The sequence below is a fragment of the Heliconius melpomene genome, chromosome 13 (assembly GCF_056956725.1).
Source record: "Heliconius melpomene rosina isolate 202511_hmr_F chromosome 13, ASM5695672v1, whole genome shotgun sequence".
Lineage (NCBI taxonomy): Eukaryota > Metazoa > Arthropoda > Insecta > Lepidoptera > Nymphalidae > Heliconius > Heliconius melpomene.
This window is the reverse complement of record NC_140401.1, coordinates 2,707,573-2,727,458: the sequence shown is the minus strand read 5'-3', so window position 1 is coordinate 2,727,458 and position 19,886 is coordinate 2,707,573. Positions and strand designations below refer to the sequence as shown.

The window sequence follows — 19,886 nt, the reverse complement described above, 5'->3', positions numbered from 1 at the left end:
AAGAACCTAAACTCAATGAACGTAAATTGAGCTTTTATGATCCACATTACTCTCTCGTCCTTATACTACAATTTATAATCATTAAAAAAGTTTTCACCACTTCGTTTGTCACATATAGCAGGGTAAGCAGAAGGAACCTAGTGTTAAGAAAATGGGTAACGCAGTGGTTCCCCACTTTCTTTCGGCCCAAATCTCGAAGCATTGCTTGTTGAGTAGTGGAACTCAACGCCGCACCAGAGATATGAATATATTTACTAATTAAGAGGAGAGGAGAAATCAAACCCACAATCGTCGCGTTTATCGTCACACACTTGTGCTCCTGCAACACGATTTCAAAACAATTTCTTTTTTTTTCAATATCGTCTATTTTATGTAAAAAAAACCTTTTTATTCTTAAATTCTATTATATTTTAATAATACACCAAGTCAGTGTCAAGATATTTACCTCTACAAAGCCTTCTATATAGATATAAACTAAATTTACTTCAGTAAAAACTTTTTAATAAACCAATTTTTACGTCCTGACAATGTTTATGAAGAGCCAACCGACAATAAACAGGCACAACACTTTATGTTGCTTTTAATTAGTGGATGAAATAGGCATTCGTGCCATTTCGATCCTGCAGACAACACCACTCGTTTTACGGTCGGTAAAAGAGGATTACAATCGTAAAACCGGAAAAAGACAAACGCAACTATATCAGTATTCAACCCAGATGGAGGATATAGGCATTAAAGAGGACCACCGTTATGGAAATTGTCTTGAACGAATTCGAGATGGTCTTTTGGAGTCGAATTTTAATATATATTTTTCGTTAGTGTGGTATATTAGGTAAGTTGTAATTTAAGGCAATGTACTTTGTATATATACGTATCTAAATGTGTTTCCTTAAAATATAATAATAATAAGTAATATTTATGGAATGAATATTTTTTCTAACACATAATATAGCTTTTATTCTTTCTTTCTTCTTTCTTTTTCTTTATATTTTGTTCTTCACTTCACACTGAACTTCGTCAAAATTATATTTATTTAAAGCATGAGCTGTAAGGCTCATATAATAATAATAATAGTTGTTGCGACTTGATTGACGGCACTCAGACAATCTACCAATGTGGGAAAATATAAATACACGATTCCCCCAAAATGAGAATCGAACCTAGAACCTGTCTCACTACGCCACGATGGCAGCTAGTAGGAATTTACATAAGCTTATAACATATAATTCAGGTGATGTTAATTACTGAGATATTTAGTTTATTTGACACACGTAACATTCGCTTGTAGACTTTGTTTGCAAATGATCAATTTCAATCATTTTAATTACGTGTTATTGAATCACCATAACTGCTAAACAAGTTAGTAGGAATACAAACATTGAACGCGAAAATTCATATATACATAAAAATATGGGCTCTACATATAAGGTATATTTCAATTTCGAAATGTAGGTACACTCAACGCTCTAGTTGCTAAACAAATATAATATTTAGTTACTTTTATTAAATTGAATTCGATATATTCGTAGCTCTCACATTTTTCAAATATGTCTATATACATCTATGTATGTTTTAAAAACTCTTCCATTACAGAGTGGCTAACGTAGGTTGGTAAGATGAAATTCTAACCTATTGACAAAACGGAAAAACAATTTTCCATTTACGTGTTAAAGTGACCACTTGTATTATATATAAAACATAATAAAAAGTTTTTATGTCCAAAAGTTTTACGTTTATTTGAAAAGGTTAGTCGTTAGAGTCATTACGTGCTTGAGTTAAAAGCTAATTTTGAAGAAAGACGAGAGAAAGCTTTTAGAACAGTATTAGGTCTTATAGCCACATACAATTTAAACAGAAAACAAAGTTAAAAATAAAATAAAATAAAATAAAATAGCCTTTATTGCTGTTCTTTACAATTAATATATAACTTGCCTTTTCTAGAAACTAAATTGATTTTTAATAATTAATATCAATATTTTCAATAATAATAATCTAATTAATTTTATTTTATTTGTTTGTTTTTTTTTTTTGTTTATTCATCGGCAACTAGATACTTTTGTGAAACAGCTTGTCTGTCGACAAAGGCCTCCTCTAAAGAGTTCCATATTTTCCTGTCTTTTGCTAGACGGGTCCATACTGGACCAGCTATTTTTTTGATGTCATCTTCCCATCTTTTTGGTTGTCTGCCTTTATTTCTTTTGCTGTTTCTTGGGTACCATTCGGTTACTAACTTAGTCCATTTTTCTTTACTTTCCCTTAACATATGTCCAGTCCAACGCCATTTAAGCTGTCTGTAAGTTGTGTGTACATTTTTAAAATTTGTTTTCTTTTTAATTTCTCGTAAGTTCACTCTGTCTTTCCTTTTTATACCTAAAACACTCCGTTCCATTGCATTTTGGCAGACTTTTAATTTGCTTTCTTGTGCTTCTGTCAACGCCCATGTCTGGCAACCGTATAGTAAGCATGGCATAATGCATATTTCAAATATTTTCTTTTTTCCTTTCATTGGCATATCTTTATCCTTCATTATTTCCCTAAGAGACCAAAATCGTTTCCAAGAATTCGTTATTCTTCGTTCTAATTCCTTTTTCATGCAATCCTCTGTAGATATCAGTTGGCCCAAATATATATATTCTTTTACATATTCTATACTTTCGTTACTTACTATTATTTTTTCATTAGTTACAGTTTGTTGAGCGTTCGTCATAATTTTGGTTTTAATTAGATTCATTGTCAGTCCTGCCTTAGCGCTTTCATCAGATAGTTGCTGAAGCATTAACCCCAGAGTTCCAGCGTCCTCTGAGAACAAAATCAAATCATCTGCAAAACGTAGATTGTTTAGGTTTTCGCCATTTATATTTAGGCCTCTTTTGGTCCAGTTTAGGTTTCTGAAGATCATCTCCAGCACTGCTGAAAATAATTTGGGAGATATAGGGTCTCCTTGGCGTACACCCCTTCTTATAGGAAATTCTTTGCCCATAGAATCAAGTTGGACTTGTGCAGTGCTCGCTGTATAGACGTTTTTAATTATTCGTATGTATTTTTCTTGCACCCCTTGCTTTTTCAAAGCATCCCAAATATACTCGTGCTTCAGTGTATCGAATGCTTTATTAAAATCAACAAACCCTATGTAATACGTTTTATTATATTCTCTGTATTTCTGTAGTATTTGTCTTAGAGTGTGAATGTGATCTATAGTTGAGAATTTACTACGGAAACCAGCTTGTTCTTTAGGTTGATTTAAATCTAATGTGTTAGTAATTCTTTTAAGTATTATTTTTGAGAATATTTTATAAATATTGGACATTAGACTGATCGGCCTGTAGTTTCCTATATCGTCCTTGTCACCTTTCTTATGAAGCAGTATGATTGTGGATTTAGTCCAATCTTCCGGGATGGTTTCCGTTTGGAGAATCTCGTTGAAAAGTTCTGTAAGTCTTGATGCTAACACTGGTAATGCAGTTTTTAGTAGTTCATTTGTGATTAAATCTGATCCTGGTGCCTTATCTAGTTTTTGTGTTTGAATAGATTTTATTGTTTCTTCCTTTAAAATTGGTGTAATCTCCTCTTCATTTAATGACGTATCTTCCTTTATTACGTGTTCTCCATTATGGCTTTGATATAAATTTTGGTAGTATTCTGTAGCAATTTGTAGTATTTCTGGTCTATTGTTTGTTGTTTTACTATTTTTATTTTTCATATGTAGAATCCAGTCCTTTTTGTAATTCATTTCTTTTAGCGCCTTCTTTATTCCTCCTGTTTTTTCTATATGTCTCTTTAATGTCGCTAATCTTTTTGTTTTTCGTTCTTTTCTAAGTTGTTCGTTTATCTATTTGCTTAATTCTGCTATCTTGTGGCGATTATAATAATTTTTATTTCTCCCTTGTTGTAATAGTTCCTTCCGTTCTTGTAATAATTGCTTACTTATACATGATGTCGCTATCTTACTTGTCATGTTTACTTTCTTTGTTTCTGATTTTAGTTGTTTGATCAATCTGGTGTATTTATTTTGAGTCGATATATTTTCTTTTCCATTTTCCACTGCTTGCAAGGAGGTTTCGAGGTTGTTTAGAAGTATATTAATGTTACCAGTGCATTTGATGGCTTTCATATTGTTGTGAAATTGTCGTGCTTTTTTAGCACATGTCCCTGAGAGTTTTGCTCTAACCATTCTATGATCTGTGTTAAAATTAAAGTTGCTTAAAATAGACAGGTCTTCAAAAACTTTTACATCGTTAGACATAACATAGTCGATCTCGTTTTTATACCGCCCATTAGGAGATATCCATGTCCATTTCTTTGATACTTTCTTTTTGTAAAAACTGTTTAGGATGCTTAATTTATTTTCAATAGCAAAGGAAACTAATCGTGAGCCATTTTTACTTCTGTTGCCAAATCCATGGTTTCCTATAGTATATTCTTCTCCACTTTTTTGTTTTCCAATCTGTCCATTAAAATCCCCCATAACTATTATATTTTTGGAAACATTTGCAATAGTGAATTGTAGGTCTTCATAGAACTTTTCAATTTTTGCTATGTCTTCTCTTCTACTTGATTCTGTAGGCGAATACGCCTGTATAATAGACCATTCTTTCTCTCCCTCTCCATTTACAGGTAGTTGAATATTGAGGAGTGCAATCCGTTCTGAAATCCCTCTCAATTCCTTTATGTTTTTGGCAAAGTTTCTTTTTATCATAAAACCGACTCCGTATAATCCGGGCGTCTCCCCGATATGGTATAGTATATATGTTCCATGGTCTTCAATTCTTTCCCCGTATCTCCTCACTTCGCTAATACCAATGATATCCCATTTTATTTCATCTAATGCTAATTCTAGTTCTTGTAGTTTTTCGGTGGTTCCTAATGATCGACAGTTTATAGTTGCTATATATATACCGCTAAATTTATTTTTTCTGTTTTTATTTATCTTTAGAGGGTCGTGGTCATTTTCCCCCACGAGGACCAGTCGGCTTGGGGGAGGTATGTTGTTTCTATTGTTGCTGTTTTTATGCTGTTGTTTATTCCGGTTGCCGATGCCTATTTGCTATTGCCTATCGTCGACCGTATAGGAAGAGAGGGAGTTGGATCTGCCTCTCATTACATCAAAAGCGTTGCGCCTATTTTTTTGTGACGACGTCCAGGCTTGTAATTTTTTGGTTTGTGTATTATCCCGCGGCGGAGAAGATAAGTCTCTTTTTCTTTTTTCGTTGGTTGTATTATTTTCCTTTACTATTAGCTTGTCATGTTTAAGATACGCGAAATTTCCCTTCATTCTTTCCTCTTTCAATTTCGTTTGTAATATTTTCCTCTTCTCCAGAACTTCTTTAGAATAATCCTCTGCAATATATATGTTTTTGAGATTTTTCCGGGCTTTCATTATCTCATTTTTCTTCCATAAATTTACAAAAGAAAGTAAAACAGGTCTCGGTTTTCCGTCTGGGTATTTCTTACCGATGCGATAAATTTTGTTTATTTCAGAATCCTGAATGTTGATGCTTAAATCTTTATTGAATATCTTCCTTGCCGCTTGTATTAGTCCTGACTGAGAGTCTTCTTCCTCTTTTAATCCAAAAATAATAATGTTGTTTTGTCTCTTATCTCTTTTAAAATATTCCATCTCTTTTTCAAGGCTCATTATTTTTTCTTTTAAATTTTTGTTTTCCGCTATAATAGGCTCTATTTTATTATTAATTTTTTCCACAATTGAATTAGTTATAGACTCTTTCAATTCAGCCATCTGTTTCTCCATTTCGATTTTCATCTCTCCGAATAGAATTAGAAATTGATCCTCCATGTTTAAGTTTTAACTTTGCGTATAATGGAATACAGCGGTAGAGTGGTATTTTACGTTGGCAACACCGACGTAATTGATGAATGTCACTGACACGTCAAGTCCGTCAAGTCTATTTGACAGCGCCTAAAATCAAATGCAATGTGCTCTTATTTAATTATATCTCCTTATTTTCACGTTTATTGCACCAGATTTAATAGTTGTACAACTCCACAGCACGTATAATTGTGTCTTCCACTATTCACCGTGTCTAATTGCTCGTAAATTATTTTTAATCACAATAAGTTTGAGAGCTGCACTACAACGATGTTCACGCTTTGACAACAGGAACCGGAAAACAAAGTTATTTTCATATTAAATTCTCGTCTTGCCCTCGTTGTTATGTCAATGTCAATAATAAACTAAATGGTATGTATATTTTTTTTTTAATTACATGTAAAAAATATAGCTTATGTTTTATGATGAATATGGTATTTATAGTATGTTTGTAATTCGTATCTTATAAATATTGTAATTACGTATATCATATATATTCATAAGGATATCCTTTCTTGTGGTAATCTACACTCATCTATTAATATTGCATGGTAATAAAATTAATATTTTTCTTTAAAAAACATATGTATTTAGAATTTACATAGTAATAATATTTCAAACCAGCTCTAAATATCTTTCATTTCATCACTTTCGTTTATGTAAAATAGGAAAAATACACGAGCTCGCCATTCCGCTTATTCAAAAAGGAAATGCGAAACAGTGTGAAATATGGCGGGGTCTGAAACGTTTGATAATGCACTGGGGGACGGCCTGTCGGGGTAACTTTGTGGAATATTATTATCGTTTCAAAATACCTACTCTATTTTGATAACAGCTATCAGTGACGTTTCACCGTAAAATCGTTTCAGTTTTCAAGTTTCTCTCGTTATTATATGGCTATATTTAATGTACCTCTAAGAGAATATATTTTTAAATTAAAATTTGACATTTATTCGCTGTATTCCACAAATAGCAGGGTACGCAGAGGGAACATAGTGTTAAGAAACTCCGTTCCCGTTAAGACACTTCTGTTCCCCATTTTCCGCCGAATTTTTGAGGCATACTTATTGAGTGGCGGAACTCACGTGTTTTGTCTCGTATTTTATAGCCTCAAGTGGAAATCGAACTCACAACTTGTTGCCACGAACGGGATCAATCCGTACTCACTATATTTAATATTATTAAACTTTATTTTACAAAAAAGCAAATTACGTAAAAATGTCTTCTAAGTAGCCAATTCCTCTAATATATGCTATATACAAATATAGCTTATAGCCCAAAACAAAGGACAACAATGGTGGAAAGGGATAAAGACATTAGACATAGACATTGAAATATGCAAGTGATTGCCCTGCTCCTCTAATTAGAAACACAATTTTGTCCCCGGCGTCAGACCTTACGGTTATGGGTGAAAATCAAATAGCGGCCTAACTGCTTTAGATATAACGATTATCGTTCTATCTATCGGTTATAATTTATTTGACAAGATGAAAACTGTATTTGTAGTATATTTGGTTATGAGGTTCTTATGTACATGGAACTTTAAATTTATATTACTCTGAAAATAAAGGAAATTTGAGAAAAATTATATGCCTCGAGAACTTATCGGAAAGTGGCTTTAATTTTTTAAATGATATTTTAAGAAAATATTATTATTAATTTTATTGCGCAACGTCGAATTTTTTTATTTGTTCTTTATTTTACGGCTTTTAGACGTGCCAGTGGAGCACATTTACCTCACCAAAGTCACGTAGAACGAAGCAGGTTGGTTAGTTAAATATATAGGTATTACGAAAAGAAAATTAGAAAACTTAGGAAGACTAGATTCACGGCTTAAAAAAATGGTAGGTCTTATTAGTTGTGCCACAAACGTAGAGTTATGCCACTTAATACGTAACTGTCTTCATATTAGGTTCTCTATGCTACTATACCCTGCTATTTGAGGAATGCGGGGTAGAGCTGAAAGAAACTTCACAAAAAAAAAGCAAAATTGCACATACAATCGTACATCAGTGACACTTAGTACTATCTGACGTAACTACTAAAAACTTAATTAATCCACTAGTTAAACTTTCTAAGTATAAGCAAACAGTTTTTGGGTGTAATTTAATACTTCAAAACCTCACTAATTGTATACAAAACCAAGCATAATTATTCAGCTTGGAGAAGAAGACAAATAGGGTAAAACCCGGATAGTTGCCTCGGACGGATACATGCCTCAGTTTCAAATGCTCTATGTTAGACGTGTTGTCAGTGTTTCTTTTTGATCATAATAAGAAGCGTCCCTCGCGTAGGACTCGGTGCCGCATCAGCTGTCGAAGTAGGTGCACGAGTTTTGTCCTTGTGAGTAAAAATCTTCCGCGACGATACTTTGACGAGCGTCAGAATTATATTGGCAAGTAATCTCCGTTAAATATAATTATAACTAATTGCCGTTTCAGTAAAATAATTATTTCTTTGATTGCATTAGAGTTTAAATTGCACTGTAATAAACGTTTTGTTGTTAAATATGTTTTATTTATTTTGTAAATAAAAAGGGCAAGTATCCGTATCAAAAAGGATAGTTGCCTTACTGTCTTTTGCGGATTGTTGCCCTGGGGCAACTATCCGTAACTACACATTTTAACGAGCAAACAGGTTTTTTCCGAGTTATTTTTTTCATTTGGTTTTACCTTTTTTTCTTGGTGATATTTTTATTGGTCTTTACTATAGTTTATCTTAAATAAAATAAATTCTCAACAGCAAAATGCCTCGCAAGTATAAACGAAAGCCAGGCGTGGTGCCGCGCAACATCAGCTGGACAGAAGATACCTTAGCACTTGCGTTCGAAGATCTAAATAAAAAACAAAAAAGTATCAACGAAATATCCCGGATTTATGGCATATCCTCTCGAACCTTAAGAAATTCAAAATAGCAATATCAATTAGCAAATTCAAAAAAATGAAATACCAACAAAGAAGTTAAAGTTGATAATTATTGTGTAAAATGTTTTGAAAATTATAATTTAACTAAATCAAAATTAGATTGGATACAATGTGAGATGTGTCGAATGTGGTTGCATGAAACTTGTACAACATTCAAAAACCATTGCATGAGATGTGGCAAATTGAAAACCTTGGCTTCTGGTAATAATCAATACTAATGCCAAAGTTATTCCCATAATTATTTTTAATATTTAAGATAAATACTAATATTTATTTAATACTAATATTTAATACAAAATGGAAACTATCGGAATACGTGGCAGCGCTCTTGAAATCTTTCGCTCATATTTATCAAATCGCACGCAATGCACGAAAATCAACCAGTACGTTAGTGACAATACTGCAATCTGTTTTGGGGTACCACAGGGTAGTGTCCTTGGACCTACCTTGTTCATTTTATATATTAATACTTTATGTGCCACATCATTGCGTATGCAGATGATACTGCGCTTGTGGTTCATGGAAAAGATTGGAATGAGGCCAAACACTACGCTGAACATGCGGTCAGATGGATAACAGGCTGGTACAATGCTAATCTTTTAACTCTTAATATAGACAAAACCAAATACATCGCGTTCTCTCATCGCTCCCATTCCCAGCCGCCACCTGAGTTGTCGATTAGAGTACACACACATTTTTGCACTCTTCTGGATGACTGTAATTGTCCTAGCTTACCTCGCACTTCTAATATCAAATATCTTGGCCTTACGGTTGATTGCTACCTGAACTGGAAACTTCATATCAATCACATAACCGGCCGAATAAGAAAACTGATTCCTATTTTTAGGAAACTTACCTACTACTTACTAAACCTTACTTCTTGTTTATCATGCCCTTATTCAAAGTCTAGTCAGCTACTGCATCTGTGTATGGGGGGGTACAAGTAAAAACTCGTTGCTTCCCTTAGAACGTGCCCAAAGAGCCATACTAAAAGTCATGCTTGGAAAGCCCAGACGTTACAGTACCGACCTAGTTTATAGTAATAGCTCAGTCTTAACAGTTAGACAACTTTTCATAAAATCAGTTGTACTGCGGAAGCATAGGAGCACTCCTTTCAAGACCATCTGTAAGCGCAATAAGCCAAAGGTTTGTGATATCGAATGTTGCAAAACCAAGCTAGCTCGTTCTCACTTCTACGTCCTAAGCAGTCGCTTATACAATGATGTTAATAAAATTATCAACATTTACCCTTTGTCTTCTTCGAAATGTAAAGCAGTTATGAATACCTGGCTGCAGAAGTTGTCCTACTTGGATACGGAGAATCTTCTTCGTACCTAACTTACATTCATGACTCGTACATACATACACGTACATAAACACAAACACGCACACACGCACACACATTCACACACAAACACACATACACACACTTTTAACACGTGGTAATAATATAGAACCTAATTGTTTTTCTTTTCTTCTTTTTCAATAATTAATTTAAACCTTTTGTTATATCGCTTTATTTTTGCTTATGTCGACATAATAATATGTACCTAATTAATGAGTATTCTCACTTTTGTCATCGAAATAGTGTCTTAGGGGCAAAGATGCTGGCAGCTGTGACACAGTTTACACTAGTACGGCTGCCATCGCTCACCTCTACTAAATTGTTGTCTTGTTTTTTCCATATTCTAACGTAAATAGAGTGTATATGTAACATTTAATTACTGAATAAAGCATTTATTTATTTATTTAAAAAAAAAAAAAAAAAAAAAAATATTTTTTTAAATTAAAAAATTACATGTTCAAATTTAAAATTTTAAAACCTTAGTACTTTTAAGTGTTGTTTGGGTAATAATTATAAAGGATCTCAGTAAGTAATTAGAACTGAATACTTATTTAATAGATGCTATGCCAAAGTTAATTCTTATTTTTTTTGTTGTTCTTTTAAAATAAATAGTAATATTTTATTTTTATTTTTATACTTAATTACCATTTTGGAGTCTATTTTGTTGTAATTTTATAATTATATTGACTTTGATTAATACTTAATGAAAGATTGTGTTCAATAACAAAAAGTGATTATTTAAATTAATATAAGTTCGTTTTTATTTGAAAAAAAAATAGACAGGCAAGTATCCCCCGAACCATTTTTAACGTTAGGCTAGTATCCGCCATAGTAGGCAACTATCCCCTTTTTTAGAGGCCACATAAAACAGGCTGTACTCAAAATTAATAATATTTATATTTGAAAAAATTAGCTAAGTTAGAAGATTAATATACTATGTTTAAGAACACACATTGAATAGGTAATGTAGTGGTATACATTTCTAACAAAAGAGCTTTTTCAAAAAGTGTGGCAACTATCCGGGGTTTACCCTATATTTGACCTACTTATTAACGAGACAAAGCTTTCAACTTTAAACTCTAGGTAAAGATTATTTGACTTAGACAAAAGTAGTTAGACACCAAGTCAATTTTCTATTATAGGTAAATATTAAAAAATAATAAATAATGTATTTTTTTGTATACACTCAGATCTAAATGAAAATACCCAATATTACTTTTAATCACAAGGGAAATATTAAACAAAATTTCGACATTCTTGCGTAGACTTTGACTATAAAATTTGCTCGGGGGCTGTAATTACAACATTTGCCTGAAAGTATAATCAGCTCCAAAATTTCGCTACTTGCGGCGAGGTGAAATGTGAAATTTGGCTTTATAGTTGGATATATTCATAAATTACATAATTCGACGTCTGAGTGGCTTAGTGAAAAATCTGACAGGCTGAGCAGGCTTTGGTAGTGGGTTTATCTCCCATTCGCAGAAATGTTTTTAATAAGTTTTTATTTGATTTTTCGTATTAGTGTGTTAGTGAAATGAATATTACCATACCGTATGTACCATATGTACCATACCATACCATATGTGTAATTTGTATTAAGATTCCAGTTCTGATGTCATTAGATAAAATTAATATTATTGTTAATACAAAAGGGCAGCAGTAATAAAATGGCGAATTACATTTTTTTTTCCAACAATAGGTACACCATGAAAAAAAAGGTCACCCCAGTGTAGTCTTTTCACTACATTTTCCCTGCATATCCCGATGCGGGATAAAAATAAAGATAAAAACATACGTAATGTAACAAAGTCCGAATAATTTATTTAACATAGTATTGTTCATATAATTTAAACTTGCATGTGAATGTGTACTAGTTAATAATTCAGTGGTAAATAAATGGATAGTAAAGTTGAAAAGTTTATCGCTGTTTATACTATAAATTAATAGATATTGTATTTAGCTTATGTAGGGTAGGAAAAGGGCACCTGGGATCCTAATTAGACGTACTAAAACCTGTTAAGATGCTCCGTTCACATTAAGACACTGCCGTTCCCGACTTACAGCCGAATTTTTGAGGCATTGCTTGAGGAACTGAACTTCGTCTCGTTACCAGAGCAATGAAATGAAAATATTTAATATCTTATTAACCCGAGTGGGAATCGAACCCACAACTGTCGCGTTAACCTCGTAATCACTACACAATTAATGTATCAATCTATTTAAATTTCATTATTATGGCTCTATTTATTGTACTTCTGAATATATCATTTATTTATGCATTTAATAATTTAAATTTGTCTGCGGTTTGTATCATATATGTATAATTGCATCAAGTGACCGTTAGGGACTGTAAAGAGGTTTTTATTAATTATTGAGTGTAAATTTAAATAAAATTTTGCTTTACCCGTGTAATGTACCTATTATTATAATTAATTTTATTATTATTTACATTGTTGTTAGTTTGCTTATGGTTATACTCAATACTGCCTAGGAATTATCAGGCTTGTTTTTTTTTCAGCTTCCCGCATGTAGCCTAGTGGTAAGACACTACGCTCCCCACTTTTTTATGAAGGCATAGTGTATTAAGTGGCGGAACTCCGCGCTTCGTTCTATACTAAAGCGAAAAAATAAAAGAATATTATATATTTTATTTTCGGGAGTGGGAATAGAATAAGCAAATAAATTACATATTTAATTACATCTTCGTTTACATAATTCGACGTCTAAGTGGCTTAAATCTTCCAAATACAAATAATCGATTAATCTACCTGATACAAATCGTATTGGGAAGATTTATAGAAAGAATTCCCTACGTAAACACAATGTAGAGATTCGAGGTTCTATACAAATATTAATTTCCATTAACCTTATATTATATTATTCAAACTTATTTCCTTAATAAAACTGGCAATATTTATTTTTTGTGCATAAAAAAATATTTATTTTGATAGCATCCTTATTAAATATTTCGTTTATTTTCCCGGACTCTACAATTTGTTTACATTGAATCTCACGACTCGGTAATTAGCTAACATCCAGCCTGCTGTTTGTTCAGGATACTCAAAGCTAACAGTTTTCATTTCGCCCGTTTACCCTCCATTTTTATATAATTTATCTTCATAAAATTTTAAATTCCGAATTTTTATTTCCGAGGGGAGCGCCTTCAATGGGACTTTACTACTGCGTAGAGGTTTGACGACGCCGCTGAAACTTTTATGCAATTAACTTCTTTAAATTTTTTAAACATATAATAGTTTTAAATTTCACACTCTACTTTTTTGCCGAATTTTATTTACATATGTATTTCTTTAAATTTTCTATTTATATTTCAATTAAAAATATAGAGTAAAATTTGTTTGATCTGATTAAAGTGTTATTATTGTTATAAAATGGTTAAATATATGTTTATCTTTTTTATTTTTACAGGTACGGAGCTTAATAATTTATTTGGAATTTCGCTTGTAAGTACAATTGTTATAAGCTTCTACTATTATTTTCCACGTGTTTTTTTATAACCGTAAACTTCTATTATAGTTGTATTTTGTATAAAAATTTAAATATAATTATAAAGACTCATTTTAACCAACGTTACACAATAAAGAAAATTTCAGAGATATTACCAAAAAATCCACAATAAAAGTTAAACCTTAGCTTACAAAACCTATAATTACCAACATAAGAAAAAAAATACCCAATCATATATCAAAAGTTACTGGCGCAGTCGAAAATTACTTGACTTTTCGAAAATCCGTTAATAAGCTTCAGAGCAGACTGCGAAGAGCACTAAAATACCTCGTAGGTACTGTTGCTTCCCAAACAGCAATAAGTAAAAAGACCTACGTCCGAACAGCTGTAATGGACAGCCATGTTGGCTAGAGTTATTGCCTTCCATACATCCAAGAAAATAGGGAAAAGACATAAATAAACTTTTCAAATACGTAAAGTATAATTTATTTTTTAGACTTTTATACTATAATATTCAATCAATATTTCAACAGGCAAACAATCCGTTATTGGATTATTAACAAAAACATACATTTTTAATTTATTTAAGATTCCACATAGGTATAACTTTGTAAAGGATTCAATATTAATTATCATCAGTTTATCTTAAGACATTTATTTTACGTAGAATATCCTTACAAGACTGATCGAGCAATTAAAGTGCTCGTAAGGAAAAACATACATTAGGCCCTCTAAGAAAACATGATACCTTCCTTGTAACAAAATTAATCCAACCAAGGATAAATAAGCTCCACTTTGCTTCAATTACATGCAAATTGGTTACCATCGCAACTTCGCCGGGTTGAATGACACACTATTCCTGGTTGCCGTAAAGAATGAGTGCCCATAACTTTTTATAGGATCAGAATAAGGAGTTCGATCAAATTATTCAATGGCACGCAATTTGCTTAAATGTTTTTTTTTTTATTTTCGAAGATACCTTCATATCTCGATAGATATATATTAGTATACATAACGATAAGTGACTCAACTCTCCCTTTTTTTAATTGTTATATGACATTTTTTAGGCTGTATCCCGTACATAGCAGGGTGCCTACCCTGCTAGGTACGAAGAAGAAGTCTATGTAGAAGGAACTTGGTGTTACGACACTCCGATTTCTATCAGTGTCAGATGTCCCTGGTACCTATCCAACCCTAGGCAAAGTGCGGCAAGTAGAAATAAAAATATTTATAAATTCATTCCCTCGAATGGGAATTGAACCAACAACTGTCACGTTTACAGTCACACGCCTATGCTCCTGCGCCAAGCCGACCTCTATCATATTGATAAGTGACTCAACTCTCAGTTTTTTTTAATATTATATAACATTTCGTTAAATAAAGCTGCATCTAACGCTGCCTTGTTTAGTTATACAATGGGTCCACAGCTATTGAATTACGTTTGGCTGATTGTATGAATATTCCAACGTTACTACGTGGTGACGTCACCATGACGTCATTTACTGGACAACGTTATGTTTATTTATAAATGATGTTTTTTTTTATAAAAGTAGAGAGTATAGATATGAATTTCTAGATCTCTACAATTGTTTAAAAGAAAAGAAATAGTAAGATATTTATAGATATTTTAGGAGTTTGTTCAAAGACCTTATTAAACCTATGACCTGATACGATAATTTGTTCCGCCGTAAAGTACACACTATATGCGGGTTCCTTAACATGATGTAATTGCAGGATATGCTAATAATTGGCTAAAGACTTTAAAATGGCCAGTCTTGTTGACATTTCCCATACGACCTGGAATATTTGTTAACATAAGAAATTTTCTTATGTACTGTAAATTTTCTTGTAAAATGATAATAATATAAGTCAATATCGAAGAAAATATTTTACAATAATGAATATGAGATAGGATAGGAACGCGAAGGTTGTGGGTTTGATTCCCACTCGGAGAAATTAAATATTTTATATTTTAATTTTTTCACTCCGATAACTAGGCAAAAGCGCGACGTTCAGTTCCCCCCCTCAAAAATACCTCCAGAAAAAAGGCGAAAAGTGGGCAACGGAAGTGTCTTACACTAGAATATCCGGTCCTCATTGTCCCCCTGCCAAAAAAACCTAAAAAAAAACCAAATAACACGTAAAATACAGCAATATCACTTTCCAAATTTCCTAATAAACGCAATAAAATAATAAATCTCTATTTATTCTCATGAATACAAACAACGCTTATAAATCATTCAAAGACACAGAATAATGAAATTCTCTCAGCCGAATCATTTTGTCGCCTCCGAATACGTCCTCTCGAATTAAATGCTGTTGAATTCACGACCTCCTATAACGTTGTTTACAACGCTATAAAGTTATATATTTGGCGCCGTTACGCCGTTACTACCTACCGGTCAATTTCGTTATTCGTTAACTAGATGATAAAACACTTAAAATTAATTATGTTATATTATTTTATGAGTTTATGATTGATAATTTTGTTAAGCCCTTTCGATCTTTGTAACGTTATCCTTTTGGTAAGATGGTCGTAGAGCTGAAAAAACTGAATAGGCCAAATATAATTGTCTTTTTTCGAAAATTACAATGGGAAATAATGTTAACAACATCTTTTATTATTTATTTTATTTATGCAAATTTAAAAAAAAATATTGTAAAATGATTGTAATGTATATAATTTAAGTAGATTGTATATACATATCTATATAATGTTAAAACATTATCGTTACACACTACTAATATATTACGTAAATTTAATAACATATAACCAATTTAACAGCTGATAAATCTGAATTTTAAAACATAATATAATTTTACCACTTGTCTACTCCATAAATTTATTTAAATAATGATTCTCGTAAATATTGATGTCAAAGTATCAAGCGCTTGCAACGAGCTGTTGACTATTTTGTAATGTCTGACTAAATTGTTAGCTTTAAATACCTTTTATTATATAACTTTTAATTTTTGAAGAAAAATTAAAGAAATATCTCTTTCCTAAATTAATTAACAATAATGAGTCACTATGGCATTAGTTCTGCACTGTCATTACCTTACTGCTCTTTAAACAAATAATTTAATAATTATTTTTATAATTTAATAATAATAATTTAATAATTTAAATAAATTAATAATTTAACGAAATATTCTTTGAATAAAATTAATTATATGTCTGAATGGAAATTCATTTTCCAACTGCCATACTTATTTCAATATACTTTTAGACTTTCGTCCCGTATCTAAATATAACATTGGTAAGTACTTACCTTTAATAAATTTCCCAACTTAACCGTAATGACTACTTGAGCTGCCGAAATTCATGCTTCTAAGAGGGGACCTCTCAAGGATTATTTTATTGAGTATACTCAAAGAAACGTTACTTCTTAGAGGATTTATGTAGTGTATTAACAATGTAACTTTATCGAAAATATCCAAATTTATTATTTACCTATCGAATACATATATTATGCATACGAATTTATCACCGAAGACCAAATATTCTAAAGAAACAAAACAAAATTAAAATGTATCAACGAAAAAGCGACCCATTATTATCCGTAAACAAAAAGAAATACAATATTTTATAAAGTTTTGTATGGAAGTTGGACGATTTATTAGCTATGTAATTTTATGAAGGCCCATTCACTGTTCGCCTCAGTTACGCACACGTATTTGTTTTATGTTAGTAAATAATAAATATATATTTTTTATTATTTATAACAATTCTTTTTTTTTTTCATGAAAAGCTCAACTATAATTATTTGGCTTCTCGATTGTAGATTACTATATTTATAAACTAGCGGACCCGGACGCGGCTACGCCTGCTTGAAATATAAGAATATAATTTCTATTGAAATATAATTTCCATCTAGATGAAATGCTAAAAGTGACTATTATATTTATTTTCATAAGGATGAATATCAAAATGACGCGGTAACGCGGAACGCGGTCGCGTAGCGACGACGGTTGTTATTAACATGGCAGAATAAATTGCATGTCAAATTAGAAAGTATTTTAATTTATTAGTATATATATGTAATGTTATATTATATATGTGCCTATACAGGAACGGAGTATGTTAACACTAGGTTTCCATGTTCCCTTTGCCTACCCTGCTAAGTGCTTGATACAGTGTGAAGTTAAAAAAAAAAAAGTTATAAAATAATATTCCTTAAATAATAACTATAAAACAGCGCAATTTCCATGATTACACGTATCATGGGTATCATAAATAATAAAATATACCGCCGTCCCTTGACCTCTGTGTGAATGACGTATACTGAAATAAAATACGTATACTGAAATAAATAGATAGTAAAGCTTAAAATAGACATCTATACTATTATAATAAAGCGGAAGAGTTTGTTTGTTTGAACGCTAAGATCTCTGGATCTACTGGATCGATTTACTTTGTTTTTGTTTTGTATGAAAGCTGCATTCTTCAGAAGTGCTATAGGCTATATAACATTACATTATACATATAAACTAATATATTTTAAAGTACTTTCTAATTTGACATGCAATTTATTCTGCCATGTTAATAACAACCGTCGCGTCGCTATGCAAACGTTACCGCGACATTTTGATATTGATCCTTATGAAAATAAATATAATAGTCACTTTTGGCATTTTATCTAGATTGAAATTATAGTTTACTGTATAACATTCTAATAAATAATTAAGGAGATGTCACTAATTCGAAATGACCTAGCCTACGGGCACCATAGTATGACCGACGCGAACGGGCAGATGACGTTGACGGTTTTATAAATTTTCATACATTTTCGAACTATTGTTATTTTTTATGTAATTATTTGCTGTTTATAATTAATTTAAACTACACTTTGGTACTCTTCTTATTTTATTTGATATAGCCCGCTAAAATTATCCTATTTAATAGAGAGAAATGTTTAATTATTTCGTAGAGTCGATATCTATGTACGCACGCACGGAATACTTTAGGTACTTTTCCTAATATTAAGAAATACCTATCCTTTAGTTACTTTTAATCCTTTTGTTGGTTCATTTCAATAACTCAGATATTTTTTTCTAATAATATGTATCTACTTATTATTCTTTTTAATTATTCAGGCGTATATTTCCTTACTTAATTCTAATGAAAATTGAAAATAATTTCATGAATATATTTAATAAATATTCTTATAGTTGAAGCAGGCGTAGCCGCGTCCGGGTCCACTAGTATATTAATATACCTACTACTAATATTGACATAAATACAGACATACAGACAGATCGACTGGGGACAGCGTAAACTATTAATAGTCTCCATGCTACGTGCCATAGCGTAATTGGAGTCGGTCATGTACAAAGGTACATGAAATACGTGATATGAGGATAAGCTGATTACCCACCAAGTAAAGGACCAATAAATGGGCAAAACAAAAATACTTGTATTGCCAATTATTTTATAAAAATATATTTTATATGTTTTTATTACATATTATTGATGACGCAGTACAAATTTTATTTGTAGTAGATAATAGTTTTCTTTATATCTTACTTGTAGCTTGATCTAATCTGGTTGACAGTAACATTTTGAGGTATTCACAAGTAGTTTTTTTATTAAATCCGCTAGTGATAATAACACACAAACACGTTAACAAAGAAAAGAAATACAAAATAAAACTTAAAACTAAATGTATCATCTTTTATACTAGACGCTATATTAAAAAAAAACAACAGTTTTCATTTTTTTTTAGTTCACAAATTAATTAAACAAAGAAACATTTAAGTTACAATAAGTAAAGTTATAATAAAATAGTATAAAACACATAAAAAATAATATTACAAAATATACAAAACTTTAGTTTTATATTAGGAGTTTTCAATTGGTAAAAAAACATTTTTTTCGGGGTCTCATATCTTTACATCCGGTTCCTTCGTAAGTTCAGAAGACAAAGCTAATAAAGTAAAAATATTTGACAAGTAGCTTCTCTAATGTTATTTTGATATGTATTATAAATTCATAGCAAACAAGTCAACTACTCCTAACTTCAACATTATCTAAGTAATAATCTAACTTGTCCAACGTATATTAACTTCTTGCCTCACAAAATTGTTCTAAGTCACGTGGTTCAAATGCCGCCAGGAGCGCTCGGCACCTACGTAGATTAAGCATCTGTTGCAATTATAGGCTTTGGTATACATTTATCTTATTGTGGTAGTTAAATTGGCTTAAAAGTCCTTGTCTTGTGTTTAAGTATAAATTTGAGAAATTACCTGCTATTTTAAATTTAAAAAATAATTTAAATAGTAAAGGATAGAGTTAAATTACTCAGGCGAGAAAAAGGCTTTTTAA

The 19,886-nt window shown here is 31.5% G+C and overlaps 3 protein-coding genes across 11 annotated transcripts in view; 1 reads left to right on the top strand and 2 right to left on the bottom strand.

Annotated features, from left to right (window-relative positions):
• Nucleotides 1-19,886, top strand: part of stan (Protocadherin-like wing polarity protein stan) — a 144,096-nt gene that overhangs the window by 62,605 nt on the left and 61,605 nt on the right. The window lies entirely within an intron of this gene.
• Nucleotides 1,882-6,127, bottom strand: LOC146532457 (uncharacterized). Its single transcript, XM_085195620.1, has one exon. It carries the CDS (start codon nt 5,792-5,794, stop codon nt 5,045-5,047), a length of 750 nt encoding a protein of 249 aa, XP_085051746.1. The 5' UTR covers nt 5,795-6,127; the 3' UTR covers nt 1,882-5,044.
• LOC146532458 (uncharacterized) lies at nt 3,830-4,696 on the bottom strand. Its single transcript, XM_085196209.1, has one exon. The coding sequence runs from the start codon at nt 4,694-4,696 to the stop codon at nt 3,830-3,832; it is 867 nt and encodes a 288-aa protein (XP_085052335.1).

Excerpts from the sequence above, each read along its gene's own strand:
- LOC146532457 (XM_085195620.1), bottom strand. The coding sequence starts at position 5,794 with ATGGAGGATCAATTTCTAATTCTATTCGGAGAGATGAAAATCGAAATG.
- LOC146532458 (XM_085196209.1), bottom strand. The coding sequence starts at position 4,696 with ATGATAAAAAGAAACTTTGCCAAAAACATAAAGGAATTGAGAGGGATT.